Genomic DNA, 16,535 nt, shown 5'->3' on the forward strand with positions numbered 1-16,535 from the left:
TCTATCAATCGTTTGTTGTAAGATTCAGATAATTATTTAATAAAAGCTAGACATTTTAAATGAGAATAAGAAAGAAAAGTATTTCCTTGTGCCCACCTCTCCCTGTTAATGCCCTACCTGGCCCCCCTGGCAAAACTTTGCTAGATCCGCACCTGCACAGTTACCAGCTGTCAGCTACCTAAAAAAGGATCCTGGGGTTATCTGTCTCTCAGAAACAGTTCATAACTTCCCTTCAACTCATTCATGTCACCTAAAAGGTAAACCTGTTTCTCCATCACCTGTTCAGCTCTGATGATTCAGTAAGGACATCTCCTGGTCTCATCTTCCCGTTTCCCTCTCACCAGATAACCAAACCGATATCATGACCAGCAGCTTTTTTGCAGCTGTGGTTCCAGCAAACATCAGCTGATACTAGAAATTAATATTAAATAAATTCTAACAACAGCTGATCAAGCTTAAACGTGCTGCTGTTGTTTAACGTGACATCGGCTGATTTTCTCTTTCTGGCTCAAATTGGGCGATAAACAAACAAGAGAGCCAATCAGCTGATCATTGATCAGTTTTCATGATTGAAGTAGAAACAGGAGAGGGAGGGGGGAGAATGAAAGAAGAAGAGGCAGCTGTGCAGCAAAGACACAGAATAACTCCAGCTTTGTGTCTTTTTCATTGTAGCTGAATTACGGGACAAACTGTTCCTTTTCACCTCAATAAGAAACGCGTAATATTTTATCTGAATACCAGACGGGACGGTTGGCAACTCTAATAACTTAACAAAATAAAGTTCAACATCGTTAACATCATAGCACCCACCCAGCTGTATAGAAACTCCGTCATGCTAGCTAGTACGCAGTACGGAAAAAGTCAGAATAACGAAAATAAACTCCACCTAAACGTGGTTTATATCTGACCCAGATAGACTGCAGGTCATAACTTCTTACCTGAAGTTCAGTTCACACTTGGACCGGCAGCCGCCTCGGGTCTCTTTTCCTTCTGCGTCCCCTTTCCTTTCTCCACCTGCTGCCTCCACCACTTGCTAATGTTACTGAATCTGTGGAAGCTCCGCGATAGCCACCACACAAAGTAACGAGTAACGACCCTATCTAAATCCCAGTAACGACTAACGCGTTCCTGATTTTGGCATAATAACTAGTTACCGTGCTCGTTACCACAATAATAACGTAGTTACTGTAACGCGTTACTTAATAACGCGTTAGTCCCAACACTGGGTATGCCTAATAAATGAACAGATCCAGATCTGGTAGAGGTATTAAATATCCCAAAAGCATGTGATATAATACTGTACCATGTCAATGTGTGATGCTCAATCGTAATTTTTATCATTTGTATTTCAGAGTGTAAATCGTGTGTTTCTTCCTGTCAGGCTGAAGGTGATGTTATCTTCATTTTTCTTAAGCATCATGTTGAGTTCTAGATGATAAATGGTTGGGAACTGAACCTGACCAACCACACCATTAGCACCTTGAGCTGCTGAGTAGTGCTGTCCAGACAAGTGATGGTTGTTCTTAGAGTTGCTAGGCAAAAACTTGCTGTAAGTGTGGAAAGCCTTTTTTCCCTCTGTTTACGTTGGAGAAAAGTGTCGTAAGCCTTAATTATTAAACTTTAGTAAGCTTGGCTATGTCGGGGTTGATGCAGTTTATATTAATGCTTAAATACATCGACCCTCTCTGGACAGTAGCTGTGGGGTCGCACTCCTTATTCCTTGGGAATTTCCCCTCATAGGAACCTTAATCAAACGTTTAGATAACCCGATCCTGAAAGTGGTCTAAAGTGTAGCAGTTACCCTGAGAAATGAGTCCAGTGCTCCATTCTCCATGAACTCTGTGATTATCATCGTAGGCCTGCTCTTGGTGACCACGCCCTCCAGTCTGATGATATTTGGTTGGTCAAACTGGCCCATGATTGAGGCCTCTGACAGGAAGTCCCTCCTCTGCCTCTCAGAGTAGCCCACCTTCAGGGTCTTGATGGCCACAGGGATTTCTTTTTTCCCCACAGGTTTCAGGCGACCTTTGTATACCTCACCGAACTCGCCTGAAAATATAAAAGGAGTCAAATTAAAGCAAATTCCGTTTTTTCCCCAACAGGACAAAAAATGTGCACTAAAGTATTTCTTAATTTTGAACTCTTAAATAAATGATTTACCAATAAAATGGGATACTAAATGATTGCATTTTAATCCCATTAATAGTGTAAAACGGGACTCAAATAAAAAAAACAGGCTCGAGTTCATACTGAGCACATTCTTCTTTTCAATTGGATGACTTAGAGAGCCGCGTGTGTGACGGAGTGCAAGTTAAACATACAAACACTGAAAGCTGAAAAGCTGCCATCTGCACCCTCGCTGTCATACTGATGGCCACTGAGCAGCTTCACCGGATTAGATTGAGGTCGAGGGGTTTTGCTCAAGGGCACTTTTTATTTTTTTATTTATTTATTTTTCAGAATGAAAGAACAACAAAAATTGGATCCCCTCAATAACGGCTCAAGGGTGAGGAAAGGTTGTGTAGCAGAGGTGGCAAACAAGATAAAAGGGACAGTGCCACTGTTGTTGCTTGGATACTTGGTTTTGCACATATTCCTCAAATATAATCTCTCAGTTAAATAAAGTCGGCCCGGGTTAAAGTGCTGGATGGAAATAGTGCGCTGCTAAGGCCGTATCAGGTTTGCCTTTTCATTAGAGTCTAACAGAAATGTAAAAAAAGGGTCAAAATGAGCAGAGACATTTTGACCCCATCATCAGTCACGTGTCATAATTGAACTATAAACTATAACAACGTTAACAATGCGCCTTTTTTCTTTTTTTTGTTTTACACTTCCTTATTGTGACTTTTGAAACAACCAGGTTTCACAAGTCACATGATTATTCTTTCTGCTAATCCCATCAGCATTTAAAAATTAGTTTTTGCATTGCTTTATTGAAGATATACTGCGTAGCACCTCCATAACAGAGCGGACAGATGGCCGAAACACTACGATTTTCCTTCCTCTGTATACTCACTACAGCAGAAATAAATACAATACACAATATGCACAATACAGCATGCAAAATACCACAATTTATGTGCTAATGCAGTTGAAGTGCATGCTACTATCTACCTTCTTATAGAGTCCCACCCTCAGTAAGTGACCTGCCCAAAGGCTGTGCTTCCAAAGTGTTTGGAACAAAGGAAAATAATTCATGTTCTTTTTTTAACATAACATCAGTTCACAACAAGTCACCAAGGTGGAATAAGAAAATACAAGCAAATGCAACTTCTCCAAATAATAACAAAATACGCAAAGGAGATTCATTTTACCTTTAATAAAACTTTTAATAACAGAGTGTTTACTTCATGCTTTTTGTGCATGAGTATGTGCTGCACATAAACATTATAACAATATATCAGGGTTGTTGTTTTTTTTTACTGTGAAATGAGATCCTTTTAGTCTGTTATGTCATTTCCTGTTTTATTTTGATGACCTCTTGTGCTTTGTATTCACATCTACTTCCCCCGTCTTGTCATTTGTAATTAGTTTCAGGTGATTTCTGCCTGCTGGCTGTTCCCTCGTTATCATCTGTGGCTGTGTCCCAATTCAGGGTCTGCAGCCTTAAAGGCCGCATTTTAAGGCCGATTACGTCACAGCAACGCGACAAAGCCTGTCCCAATTCGAAGGCTGCTCGAAATGCGGCCCTCAAATGCGTCCTTCATTTCCCTGAATTTTAAGGCTGTGGCGGATAATTTTGCCGAAAAAAAAAAAGGCGGATGAGGGGCGCCCGAAGAGTAAATTTTAAGTAAGTACTGAATATTATGTCACTTATTTATGTGCAAATGTTTAATAACGAAGAACATTAAAACATTACTGTTGGCCACATGTCGGCAAAGTTATGTGACATAAGTGACGTTTGTACTAACTTGGTTTTAAAGCCTTTACTTTAAAATATACGCCGTTCAATAGCTGACCTTAATCAGAGAATGATCAAAGCTCATGTAGAAACAAACAAACGAACAAAAGATTTTATCCTTCATTTCTGTCAAACAATGCTGTATGAAACGTTTCCAGCTGTTAGTATCATGGTTGCTAGGCAACCTGGGCAGCGCAACGGAGGCTAGACCTTCCCATTTCACAAGCCTCGCACTTCCGGCCTTATCGGTCTTTAAGTACGCGGCCCTTGAGGACTGTTGAGGCTGCGTACTTTAAGGCTGCAGACCCTAAATTGGGATACAACCCCTGTGTACATGTTAGCTGTGTCCCAAAGGAGGCCGCATTTGAAGGCCGATTACGTCACAGCCAGGTGACAAAGGCTGTCCCAATTCGTCGACTCCTTCAAATGCGGCCAACAAATGCGTCTTTCATTTCCCCGAATTTGAAGGATGGGTCGGGTGTGTCCTTCGTGGCCCACCATATCCCAGAATTCATAGCGCGGCCCAGCCAAATTTCAGCTGCCAACAATGGCGGCCGCTACTAAGTTTTAAAATTACTCTTATTAATCTTTCTGGGCCACAAAATAAACTTTTAACATATTTTAAGGCAAGAAAGTAGCGGTGTAAATTACAAATATCTGCTTGGTTTATCAAGACATCGCATATTTGCAAAAGTGTGCCGACATTTTCGGAGACGTCTGTTACCCACCAGCTCGATAGCAAGCCGGGGGGTTCAATGGTCACTCCAGCCGGCGAGAGCAGTGGACTCCCGGCTTCATCGTTTTCAGACCCCCGCTCTTTCGCTACTCAGGTTAAACATGATATAAGTCACTCAGATAACTTTTTTGGGTGTTTTATTTGTTCCGGAGTAAATCGGTTTGGCTGAGATCAAAGTTATTAGATTATTAGATTAAATAAAACTTTATTAATCCATTGAGTGGGTTCCTCCGGGATTTTTATACAGCTGAATAAACGTTAAACAGAAGTGTGAGACGGTCGAGAATTTACGCCAGTGTCCTGTTATATTTTAGATAGCAAGGAGCAGACGGCCGAGTTTATTAAACTCCACCGACATGCGGTGACGCAAATCTGAAGGCTAGACCATCCCATTTCACAGCCTCGCACTTCCGGCCTTCTCGGTCTTTGAAGGACCCGGCCCACGTAGACCGCGAAGGCCGGGTCCTCCGAAGGATGCAGCCGACGTTTTGGGACACAGCTATAGTCTCAGTCTTGCCCTTTGTTGTGTTCTCCCTCATGCTCTATTCCTCGTATAGTTTTGTTTTGTTTTTAATTTTAGTTTTTCGATTAAAATTAAACTACCATAAAAATTAGAGACTGTTTATTTCTTTGGAAGTGAGTAAACGTACAAATTCAGTAGGAGATCAAGCGTAACCTATAGATTTGAGGTTCAATAGTTCACGTGTCTCTCATTATGGTTTTCTTTGTGTTTTGCTGTGAAGGAAGCCGAACTGGTTGTAACTTCAATGAACTCGTTTCTTGCACAAAAAATTCCCTTTCTGTGACACAGATGTCTTTTGTCAAAATAAATGCAGCTTTATGCTGATTGGGGACATGAAAATTGAATGTCACTTCAAAATAAAAGTCCTCATCCCAGAGATAAAAATCGGCGTGTGAATAATGGATGAGTAATGGGAATTGGATGCCAGGCTGTGCCGTCCTGTCTCACTGTGATCTCTGCTCCACATCTTACTGCTCATTAAAAACTATCTACTGTCACCACCGTAAACCAGCCGACGCACAGACGGAGAGGGAGAGAAAAAATGAACGGGAAGGGGATGACAGAGAGAGGGCTGTTATGAAAAGCGCGAGGGGTGGTTATGAGCAGGCAATGATAATAAGGACGAGGCAGGGATGGAAGGATGGGGTTTTTTCTCCAAGAGAGGCCATGTCAGATGACATGTCACCGCTCTTTGGAAAACAGACGAGGTCAAAGAGACGACGGGAAAATCAAAGGAAAGATTTAGTCTGTATTATAAACATTCTTGAGTCTACATTATATCTAAGTATGCTGCTTAGTAAAGAACTGTCAGATGAGATATGGTTGCTACTTCCTTTTATAAATTTAAGTGTTTCATGATTTGTCTTCAGTCAAATAAAGTGCTTTTTGTGAAGGACAATTCCTACAGTGTCAGTGATAGTAATACAAAAGGAGGAAAGGAGAGGGTGTTATCGCAGAGGGAGAGGATGAGGGAGTAAGGTGAGATATTTTTATTATCTCCTCGGGGTGCTTTCTTCTTTTATCTTCCCTGCTCAATCTGTTGTTCTGCTTCCTCCCCGCCCCCCAGCCCACCCCCCCCCCCTTTCGGTTCTTTGTTTAGCATTTCGCTATACACAAACAAAGTGAAACTCCAGAGGGGGCTGAATCACAGAGGGAGCTAGACATAGGAGGAAGTATCAAAGAAATACACAGATTAAAAACAAAAGGCAAACAGCTATGGATAAACTTTCACTATCACTTAGAAAGGTAGAGATCCGTCCGTTTAAGGGTTCAAGGTCCCCATCTCATATTACTCGGCCTCATATTTTCTCCTCCCTCCTTGCAGTTTTCAGCCCTCCTCTGTCACCTCTGGCTTAGGTGAGAAACCCTTTCGCTGAGGGAAATAAACCGAGAAACGGGGGAGGGATTACCAAAAGCCTCTCAGAGTACCTCAACAGACCAAAGCCCACAGCAGTTCTAATTCACAACCTTTAACACCGTGAGCTCAATCGCTTTGAGTGTGATTGGTTTTGGTCAAAAGAAGAATAAGTAATGAGTTATCAAAGTATAAGATCTGAAGAATAACGTTTTACTCCTGTTTCTTGTTGACCATAAATTATGACCAATAAGAAACAGACTTAGGTCTATAAGAAATTTTCCATATACCACTACTGTTGAATCCAAAAAATATAGAAAGATTTAGATTTAATTCCAGGACTTCAACAAATGTGTTGCATTGATTAACACACCCTCAGTTTCAAAGGTTAAAAAGTAATTGGGCAATTGATAAGTGTGTCAGCTGTCATGGCCAACAAACTAGAAGAAGCTGAAGGTGGCTACAGTTAAGGTTTAGCAGAGCATCTCAAGGGAGATGAAAAAATGTCTCTCAATTAATTTTCAATAAAATGCTTAACATCACATATTGGCTGTAAAGATATAAATTTGTGGATGAAATGCACACAGTCAATGTTTAGATTTATAGAACCTGATCAACTCTCTGTGGTCACTTTCTAGGATATGGGAATGCTACAAATTAAATGTACCTTTTATACTTTTTAACAAAATTTATTCACAGAATCAAATTGTATTATAGCAGGATAGCTATTCAACTTACCAAAGTGCCGAAAGAAAACTGAACTACTCAGTAAAATTCTTCTTCAGTAAAAGTCTTGCTGGTTACACAGTTTTTACCCATCACTTGTGATGACAACTGGCTGAAACGAACAGTTCCATTTAAAAAGGTTACATAGTAACAACATTAACAATGACAGGGGCATCACAGCTAAAATTCATGGTGGAGGTGATCCTTTCTTTTCCATCTCACACTTGACCAGCAAAGAGGCAGCGCCATGGTCCAGACAGGGAACCCAGGTCAGATAAAAAAAATAACGCTTTATTTGAGTTGACAGTAGCTACGCTTGCAGTTGCAGTGGGTAAAAAGCCAAAAAGAGCTGAAATGTGAGAGCAACAGCAACCATCTGCCTCTGGCAGTTATTTTTTATATATTATTAAACAGTAATAAGTTTCACGAAATTTGACCAGAAAGATTTTATGCAATCTTGCTCTAAAACAAAGGATATACATATACCCATTCACACCTTGACTAATGTGAAAAATGATTCATATCAGCTTAATATATATTCAAATCTGAATCCACTTTGTCAAAATAACCATCTTCAAGAAAGCACCATACTGAGCTATCACCTTACTTGCAATATTGAAGAATCCATATTCTCTTCCCTCCCATTAACCAAATGATAGTTTAAAGTGAACCTCCAACCTTTGTGGGCCTAATGCTGTGGTATAAGATCTAAAACAATAATGCCAATATGATCAACATAAAAACCTTTGAAAAAACTAAATCAATGAGCATTAATACTACCTTTCAAAATCTACTTGTAGCAAACAACAGTCCTGAACATCTGGTAGAGAATGCATACAGGCTTAATTCTATTATTCCTGTGAGGCAGAGGTATGGCTTCAGTGCTTCGGCTTTATTTGTCGCTCAGTAATACTGTTCAAACACGAGTAACCAAATTTCAGAAAACCTGGCAGAGCATGAGTGAAGAACGATCCTATTAAATTTAGCTGCAGCTCCAGATCGCTTTCTTTAAAACTGTCACACAGACACTGGTTGTGTCTGAGAGTGTGAGTCCCTTTTCTGACGTCCTGATAACAAACAATAAATATATGCAAATTGTTTCTGGGGGGGGGGGGGGGACAGAACTGTAGTAAACATAAATACATAGCTCTAATATCGTTATATAATCAGTTCTTATTGGCCATGTATGTGCAAAAGTCTTGGGCTACAATTCATTTCTTTAAATTCTGATTCTAAGCTGTCATATTTGATTTTTTAAGGTAGTCTTGAGCACTAATTTTCTCAGCTTTCTGTGGATTTGTCTTTGGACACTGGATGTTTTTTGGCTCATTTTCAGTCTAGTCCTGAACATTTTTGGAGGAAATCTTTTTTTCTTTGACCTATCCAGCATAAGTAACTCAAGGATGAACCAGTAACAGACAACTTAGCAAAGCATTTTAAGTTGTATCTTTAGGCACTTTGTAGTAGCGAACTGTCATGGAAACACATATGTTACCATTTTAGGTGACTCCATGGAAAACATGAAAGAGAAAACAGTTTGTTCTGGCACCAACGAAGTGATTCCCAAAGAGCAAAGACCTGAAAACTAATGTCTCAACACGGTGTGCCAAGTTTGCAGAAGGGACAAAAGAAGAAGAAGGAGTTAGGTCCATAAATATTTGTACAGAAGCAATTAACTTTAAATGAAACAACTGCAGCTGAAGTGGAGATTTTCAGCTTTAATTTAATGGGCTGAACAAAAAGATTGCATAAAAATGTAAGGCTCTTAACACAATATCTTCATTTCAAATGCAGGTCAAAAGCAACTGAACTAATTAAATAACTGAAAATAAATTGTTAGTTTCCAATACTTGTTTTAAAAGCCTTTGCTGGTAATAACAGCCTGAAGTCTTGACCCCATGGACATCAGTAGATGCTGCGTTTTCTTCTTTTTAATACTCTGCCAGGCCTTTACTGCACCAGCTTTCAGTGTTTTAGCAGGCTAGTCCAATCTAGCCTTTCTATTCTTGAGGCTTATGAGTGGCTCGCACCTTGCAGTGAATCCTCTGTATTTACTTTCATGCAGTCTTCTTATTATGGTAGACTTGGATATCAATACGCCTATTTCCTGGAGAGTGTTGTTCACTTGGTTGGCTGTTGTGAAGGTGTTTCCTCTTCACCATGGAAATGATTAGAAAAATCCTGTAATTATCCCACAAGGGGAAATTTAGTGGATAATTCTGCGATCATCCACCACTGTTATCTTCCAGGTCACTCACTCCTAATATTGTAGCACTTTCTCAGATGTTTTTTTTCTGGATGGCTTGTTTCACCTGCATGGAGCGCTCCTTTCATGTTGTCTGTTTACAGCAAAATCTTCCAAATCAAACCTCAAATCAACTTCAGGCCTTTTATCTGCTTAAGTGATAATGACATAACGAAGGAATTGCCCACACCTACCTGAAATAGCTTTTGACTCAACTGTCCAACTACCTTTTGTGCCTTTAAAAAGAGAGTGGCACATATTGAGGACCTGAAACTCCCAAACCCTTCATTCAATCTGAATGTGGATACCCTGAAAGATGCATCAGGCCCCCAATTGATTCATCCACTGTTTCCCAAAGCCACGTCAAAAATGGTAAAGAAGCCATTCTTGAAAGCTGTATGTCATTATTATGAAGTGGATGAGAATAGAGGTACAACAGTGAGTGTGTACAGTCACCATATAAAACACAATGGAGGCGTAGTCATGGTTTTGGAGTTGCATTTCAGTCAGCGGTGTAAGGAAGAAACAAAGAAAGTTTAGTCTGTGCTGAAGAATGAAGTTGGTCATACAAAATATTGACTTTCAAGCTTGTTTGAATTGTACAAACTGTGTTTTTGACTTATATATTGTAGTTTCCTTTATGTCTGTGAAGGTTCTCAGTCATCCAGGTCATCACAGTCTAAGGAGCTTGGAAAGAAAAGCGTCTGGACTTCTTTAAGTTGCTTGAAGACGTTTCATGTCTCATCCGAGAAGCTACTTCAGTCCTAAGGTCAAATGGTGGAGAGTCCCCCACAAAAGGCAGAAAGGACCCTCTGATCAGTGTTCTAAGGTTTTTATCTAAACTTTAGAACTGAAGAAGCTTCTCGGATGAGATGTGAAACGTCTTCAAGCAACTTAAAGAAGTCCAGACGCTTTTCTTTCCAAGCTCCTTAGACTAGTTTCCTTTATGTTTGTACACACTTCAATAAAACTGCCGCATTTATTTTCCAGTGAAATGAGGGGTGGCTTAAGACCTTTGCACGATACTGAAGCCCAACGACTGATAACTGAAGTGGATGATAACTCACACTCAGCTTTATACTTTAAAGGTGTTCCTTGTTTTTCTTTCCTTCCTCTTTTCCTTTCTTCCTTTTCTCATCCAATAGCCAACCCCCCCCCCCCCCCCCCCCCCCCCCCAGCAGCCCTGGGACTCTCAGCGTTCTCTGTTTGCCAAACATCATAGAGCATTTTTACAGTGAGAGTGCAGATAGCCAAAGAGAATGCATGAAGACCGTTTTAATTTATTCCTGTGAAAGTTTTCAACATGAATAAAACATCTCTCCTGACTTCAAAGGAAAAATAAAGCAAAATAATAAACTGGCATTGTGTGATTCCAGATCTTCCTCATTCACACTAAACCCTGGCACAGTTGAGGAATTTGATTAATTTGCTGTAGAGGATCTGCTCCTTCACATCACGGTTGGTTTCATTAAATAAACCAAGGTTTGCTTTTCTAGCTTGTGTTTTGAGGCACTTTGTAGAGGATAGCAGTGCTGTGATTGTGGTTATTTTTTCATCTCAACCTTCAACTGATTTTGCTTGAATTGAATGAATGCAGTGGTTATTCAACACATCTGAAAATAAATACAGACTTTCCCTTGCTGAGATTTTCTTTCAGCAGCTTATAGAAACAACATGACGAAAGCGAAAGGGTCACCAAACACGTGAAGGCACTTAAAATATCTACCTGATCCGATGACTTCCTCTATTTTGACACAGGAGGGATCGATTTCCTTGGCAAACTCCCGCACAGCCTCATTGGGGTCCTCGTAGGTGAAAGGGTCAATGTAGATCTTGACCCCTGGTGAACTGTGACCCTCAGACAGGCTGGGAAAGGTCACAGTGGGTGTGGGTCCACTGAACATGTCTGGCCTCAGAGTCACCTCTGAGGAGAAAGTCAGAAAGCTCGAATACACACACTGTTTTAACACATCATATTTTATGTATCGCGATAAAGAAATAAAGAGCGTAGCGTTAGGAGGGGGTCATACCTCCTCCTGTGTTGTACTGCTGCAGCTTGTCACCATATACGCTCTCCTTCAGCTGCCTTCTCCTGCAGACAGAAACACGGACACAGAGATTTACGGGGAAGAAAAAGTGGCGAGTAGGTAAAAAAAAAATAACACAACTCAAAGATAGAAATGTTGCAGAAAGATCATGCTAATTGGTTGTCCTCTCGCTGTTTCTCTTTTGAGGTGAAATAAATTGTTTTCCAGAAGTGTGCTTAAGAGAGTCTGTCAGGAAATCATTAGTATTGGGTGACTTGCTCGTGCTCTTTGTCATCAGCTCTTGTTTCCCGCTTCTCTCCGAGGCTGAAACTAAAGGAATGCACGCGGTAATATTTTAATATGTGGACTGATCTCCACAGCAGACACCTAATACTGAGCGCAGGAGAGACAGCTTGCCGCTCGCTATTTCTGGGAGTTCATGGGGTCACTGAGACTTTGGACATTTCTCATTTCACAGCTAGTTTAAAACTCTTGTCGTATTAAATATTATAATTTAATACTTTTTTTTGCATCACTTGTGCGTGATTTTTTGGTCTACAACTTTATTTCTACTAGGAGTCATTTCAAATCCTTTTTTAAAAAATATATGTGAAGTACATTTATAAATGTTCCCTTCGCGTACACAACCATTGTTATTTCATAAGAATCTTTTGGTCGTGGTCTTGCACTCTAATTTTGATATTTCTCCTTCACATAGCCCACCTCTCCCTTAATGTCAGCTAGGACAGGCTCCAGTTCATCTGTGACCCCCCTAACAGGATATTAGGGGGTCACAGAAAACAAATATTTTACAGTCCAATGCATGTAAAATCTAAAGTTAGATTAACTTGTAGGTCTCCTTGCTGCCAGTGGCTGTGGCCACACTCGGATTTTGTAGTACCATACGCAGATAAAAAAGTATTGGAAATAGCTAACAATAATAGCAATAGCAGCAGCAAGTGTAGTTTGAGCTTGAATCAGTTGATCAGCAAAAGGTTAAAGACAACAGTGTACAGAGAGGATTTGACTTAAATGCACACACGCGACTGCAAGCAGACATACTGGTAAACATACCGATTCTACATTTAAGGTGAGAGAGTTGCAGCTGTCAGTGGTGGAAACTACACTATATTGGCAAAAGTCAAAACGCAGCCATCCAAATCATTGAATTCAGGTGTTGCAATCACTTCCATGACCACAGGTGTATAAAATGAAGCAGCTAGGCATGCAGACTGCTTCCACAAACATTTGTAAAAGAATGGGTCGCTCTCAGGAGCTCAGTAAATTCCAGAATGTTACCGTGATAGTGGAACAAGTCCAGCTGTGAAATTTTCTCACTACTAAATATTCCACAATCAACTGTTAGTGAAATTATACCAAAGATGAAATGATTGAGAACAACAGCAACTTGGCCATGTAGTGGTAGGCTATGTAAAATCACAGAGCTGAGGTGCATCGTGTGCAGAGGTCACCAACTTTCTACAAAGTCAATCTCTACAGAGCTCCAAAATTCAGGAATTGGCCTTCAGGAACAGTGAACAATGGTCGAACAACAGCCTTATGTCACCAAGTGCCATGCAAAGTGATGAATAAAGTGGTATAAAGCACGCCACAGACTAGAGCAGTGCAGATGTGTCGTCTGGAGCAACGAATCACACTTCTCCATCTGGATGACTGTGAGTTTGGTGGTTGCCAGGAGAACGGTACTTGTTGGGGCTGTCCCTCATAGTTTCCAGTGAGAGGAACTTGTAATTCTTTCATTTCATGCTCCCAACTGTATGGGAACAGTTTGGGGACCTTTCCTGATCTAACATAAATGTGCATCAGTGCACAAAGTAAGGTCCATAAACGCATGGATGAGTGCGTTTGGTGTGGGAGAACTTGACTGGCTTGCACAGAGTCCTGACCTCAACCTGACCGTACACTTCTGGGACCAATTAGAGCACAAATGCACTTCTGGAAGAATGGTCAAAAATTCCCATAAACACTCCTAAACCTTGTGGAAAGCCTTCCCAGAAGAGTTGAAGCTGTTATAGCTGCAAACCCTATGGATTAAGAATGGGATGTCACTCAAGTTCATATAAGTGTGAAGGCAGACAGGAAATACTTTTGGCAATATAGTGTATATATAGTAAGGTACCATTTAATGTAACTTCAACTGTACTTTGTTTTAAAAGTATTATTTTACTTCCTAAGACATTTATTTAACAGCTCCAGAAAATAGTTTAAGATGAACATTTTACACAGTTGATAATGTTTTAAAATAGAGCACATTATTAAAGCCGACACCAGTGGTTCCTAACCTTCAAGCTCGCTGAATTACAAAAAGCAGAATGTAATCAGTCAAACGGGGTTTTTTTTAACAGCTGCAACAAATAGGGATTTTTTTGGCTCCAAATTTCTCACATGGTTTAATATCAATCGAAATTCAAATGATATGACACCAAAAAAACCCATCAAAGATGAAAAACAAACAACAGATTAGTCTATCACATCTTTTTCTTCTTCTTCTCTACCACCAATCATGTCCTCAACCCCTTTATTACCCCTATATATAAAGTAATTCAGCTGCTCATGCACTGATGCCTGTAATTTAATAATACGACACCTCGAAGTGCCAAAGCGGTACTTTTGCAACATTGCTTTAACTTCATTTTAGTGGTCAAGCAGGAGGTGGTGGACTGCCACAGAGTTCCTCTCGTCTCCAACTGGAAAAATGATGAAATGCTGCCTAGTATAGTATCAAATATGATGGCCTCTTATTCCCAAGTAACAGGAAGTGCAGTGTGACTTGAACCAACAGATTGGCAGAAGATCAGCAGTGATGTGGGTGCTGTACCAGACTGTCATGGTAATGAGATTACCACTCCACCAACAGTCCAACTTTCATAAGACTGCAACAAATAGTGCAAATAGTGATCATGAGATCTAGTAATGACCAAACGACTAAGACCGATGAAATCAGTTTCCTCTGTAGAGGGAATGGGCTCAGCTTTGGAGATAAGGAGAACAGCTCAGACATCCAAAGGGATCTCCTGCGCCTCCCGGTCTCAAGGGAGCCTTCCATTGGAGGCCGTTGGGTATATCCAAACATGAGGTGATCCTAGAATAGACTCGGGGCTCACTCGAGTGATTGGGAGCAACTGGGAACACCTCAGATCGTCCAGGATCAACTGGAAAGTGTTGCTGGGGAAAAGACCCTACTTGGCTTAGTACCATTGTGACCTGACTGTGTATAAGTGGAAGATGACGAATAGAAGGATGGATGGTGTTTTGTATGGACTGACGGATGGACATTTTAGTACAATTATTCATGCAGAACTTTCACTTGTCATTTATTTTTTGTCACATTAACAACATATAAAAATGTTCATCAGTTAAAGGAGGTACATCAGCTGTGGCTACGCTCCACACAACACACTCCCAGAGGCTTCCATTATCTGGTTTACGCTTAAGTAGCGATAGCTCGCACCGTGAGCTAGGTGCTGCTCATACGGTTGATAAACTTCCATTTTTTTCTTTTTTTCACCATTTTAGCTGAAATAGAAGAATGCATGTGCAGCAGCTCTTTTATTCATTCAAAGGAGTTTTGTTAAAATACATTTATTTGATTGATATTTGTGGGTGTCAGATTTGTTTTACTGGATAATTATATTTGAAACAGATGGCAAATGTCAGGAAAGAGAGCAGGGGATTAGTAAAATGGGTGAGGGATTCTGTTGCTGGGGGCATTTTTATTCATGTGGTATGCTCCATGGCCAATCGGCCCTGAACATTTATCCTGGAAAAAAATATGTTGTTCAGAGTCCACTTACAGCTTTTAAAAGAGCATCTACCAGTCTCTCTCAGCTAATCGATTTCCTCAGCGGTCATTAAATAATGTGATCTAAAGACGTGATGTGTGGAAGCTGCAACTATGCTACTGAAATGCCACATTTGTCCACATAATTACAAACACCTTTGCATTTCATTCAAAGCTCAAAAAAGAGTGGAAAAAAAAAGTGGGGAACTGTTGTTTTAACTATCAGTTCATGTTCATAGTCTGACAAGTGAAAAGTATGTTATTTAATAGGACACGTGTCTAGCATCTCTACCTCTTTGGATTTTGCAGTGACAGACACTTATGTGCAGCTGCACTTTCGTGTGAAGTGAGCAGGTGTGTCAGCTGTGCATTACCTGGTACAGATGATGGCGATAGCTACTAGTGATACAATACACACTCCACCAACTAAAGAGCCAGCAATCAGAGAGAGCTGCTGTCCGAGCTCTGACTTATATTCATCTGCAGAACACACACACAAACAAATTAAGGAAAAAATATTATATTTCATACTCCTCATATGTTTCAGTCTTGCATACACACAGCTGAGCATTTCTGGAAGGGAAAATATATAACTGACACTTTTTTCTCTCTCTAATATACAGAAAATATAATTTACAAGGCTCATTTTACATGACTGCAAGCACTCTTCACAAACACACACACACACACAGAAAGTGAGGGAGAATTTAATCACTTCACAGCCAGAATTTCACTCTTGCGCAACCCTCTCACATTCCCTCTCTCAGCCCTACACTCGCTTTCCTCTCCACCACGAAAACCCACACCCACACAAACACCTCCACACACTCCAGATAACCACCCACACCCACTTACCGTCGGTGAGGGTTTGGAAGAGCATGTCTTTGCTGTAGGCTCCGTAGCCCGCTACAGTGCGGGCCCTCACCTGGACCACATAGCCCGTCCCGGGTCTCAGACCCTCCAGAACCACATTAGGTGCTTCGCTTAGGACCATCGAACTGTTCAGCACAGATGACTGCAACTGCGTGTGAGGTACAGAGACAATTAGGAGATATATTTAAGAAGCACCCCAAACAGTCAGCACTTGGTTTTGGCCAGTATAAACAAAAATACATCCAAAGTAAAGCGAAAACAAAAGAAATTGGTAAAAGCACCCTTTGCCAGGCTTCATCACATTGCCCTGTTCCAAATAACAAAAATATTACAGTTACATGTAGTGGC

At 40.6% G+C, this 16,535-nt stretch overlaps 1 protein-coding gene and 1 long non-coding RNA gene across 3 annotated transcripts in view; both read right to left on the reverse strand.

Moving 5' to 3' along the window:
- Positions 1–16,535, reverse strand: part of LOC146498867 (ephrin type-B receptor 1-like) — a 131,558-nt gene that overhangs the window by 29,062 nt on the left and 85,961 nt on the right. For both annotated transcript variants that reach the window (XR_014870211.1, XM_085138026.1), the window contains exons 10-14: positions 16,170–16,335; positions 15,689–15,794; positions 11,516–11,577; positions 11,212–11,409; positions 1,802–2,049 (exon numbers count right to left, since the gene is read on the reverse strand). Coding sequence is in view for 1 of the 2 variants with exons in the window: in XM_085138026.1 (XP_084994152.1) it covers positions 1,802–2,049; positions 11,212–11,409; positions 11,516–11,577; positions 15,689–15,794; positions 16,170–16,335 (780 nt within the window). In the remaining variant the exon portion in view is untranslated. The remainder of the gene's footprint in view (positions 1–1,801; positions 2,050–11,211; positions 11,410–11,515; positions 11,578–15,688; positions 15,795–16,169; positions 16,336–16,535) is intronic.
- LOC146498868 (uncharacterized) lies at positions 2,431–11,205 on the reverse strand. Its single transcript, XR_014870216.1, has 2 exons — positions 4,226–11,205; positions 2,431–3,573 (listed from the first exon to the last, which is right to left on the reverse strand). It is a non-coding gene; the product is annotated as an uncharacterized LOC146498868 (long non-coding RNA).

The sequence above is a fragment of the Neolamprologus multifasciatus genome, chromosome 17 (assembly GCF_963576455.1).
Source record: "Neolamprologus multifasciatus chromosome 17, fNeoMul1.2, whole genome shotgun sequence".
In the NCBI taxonomy this organism is placed as follows: domain Eukaryota; kingdom Metazoa; phylum Chordata; class Actinopteri; order Cichliformes; family Cichlidae; genus Neolamprologus; species Neolamprologus multifasciatus.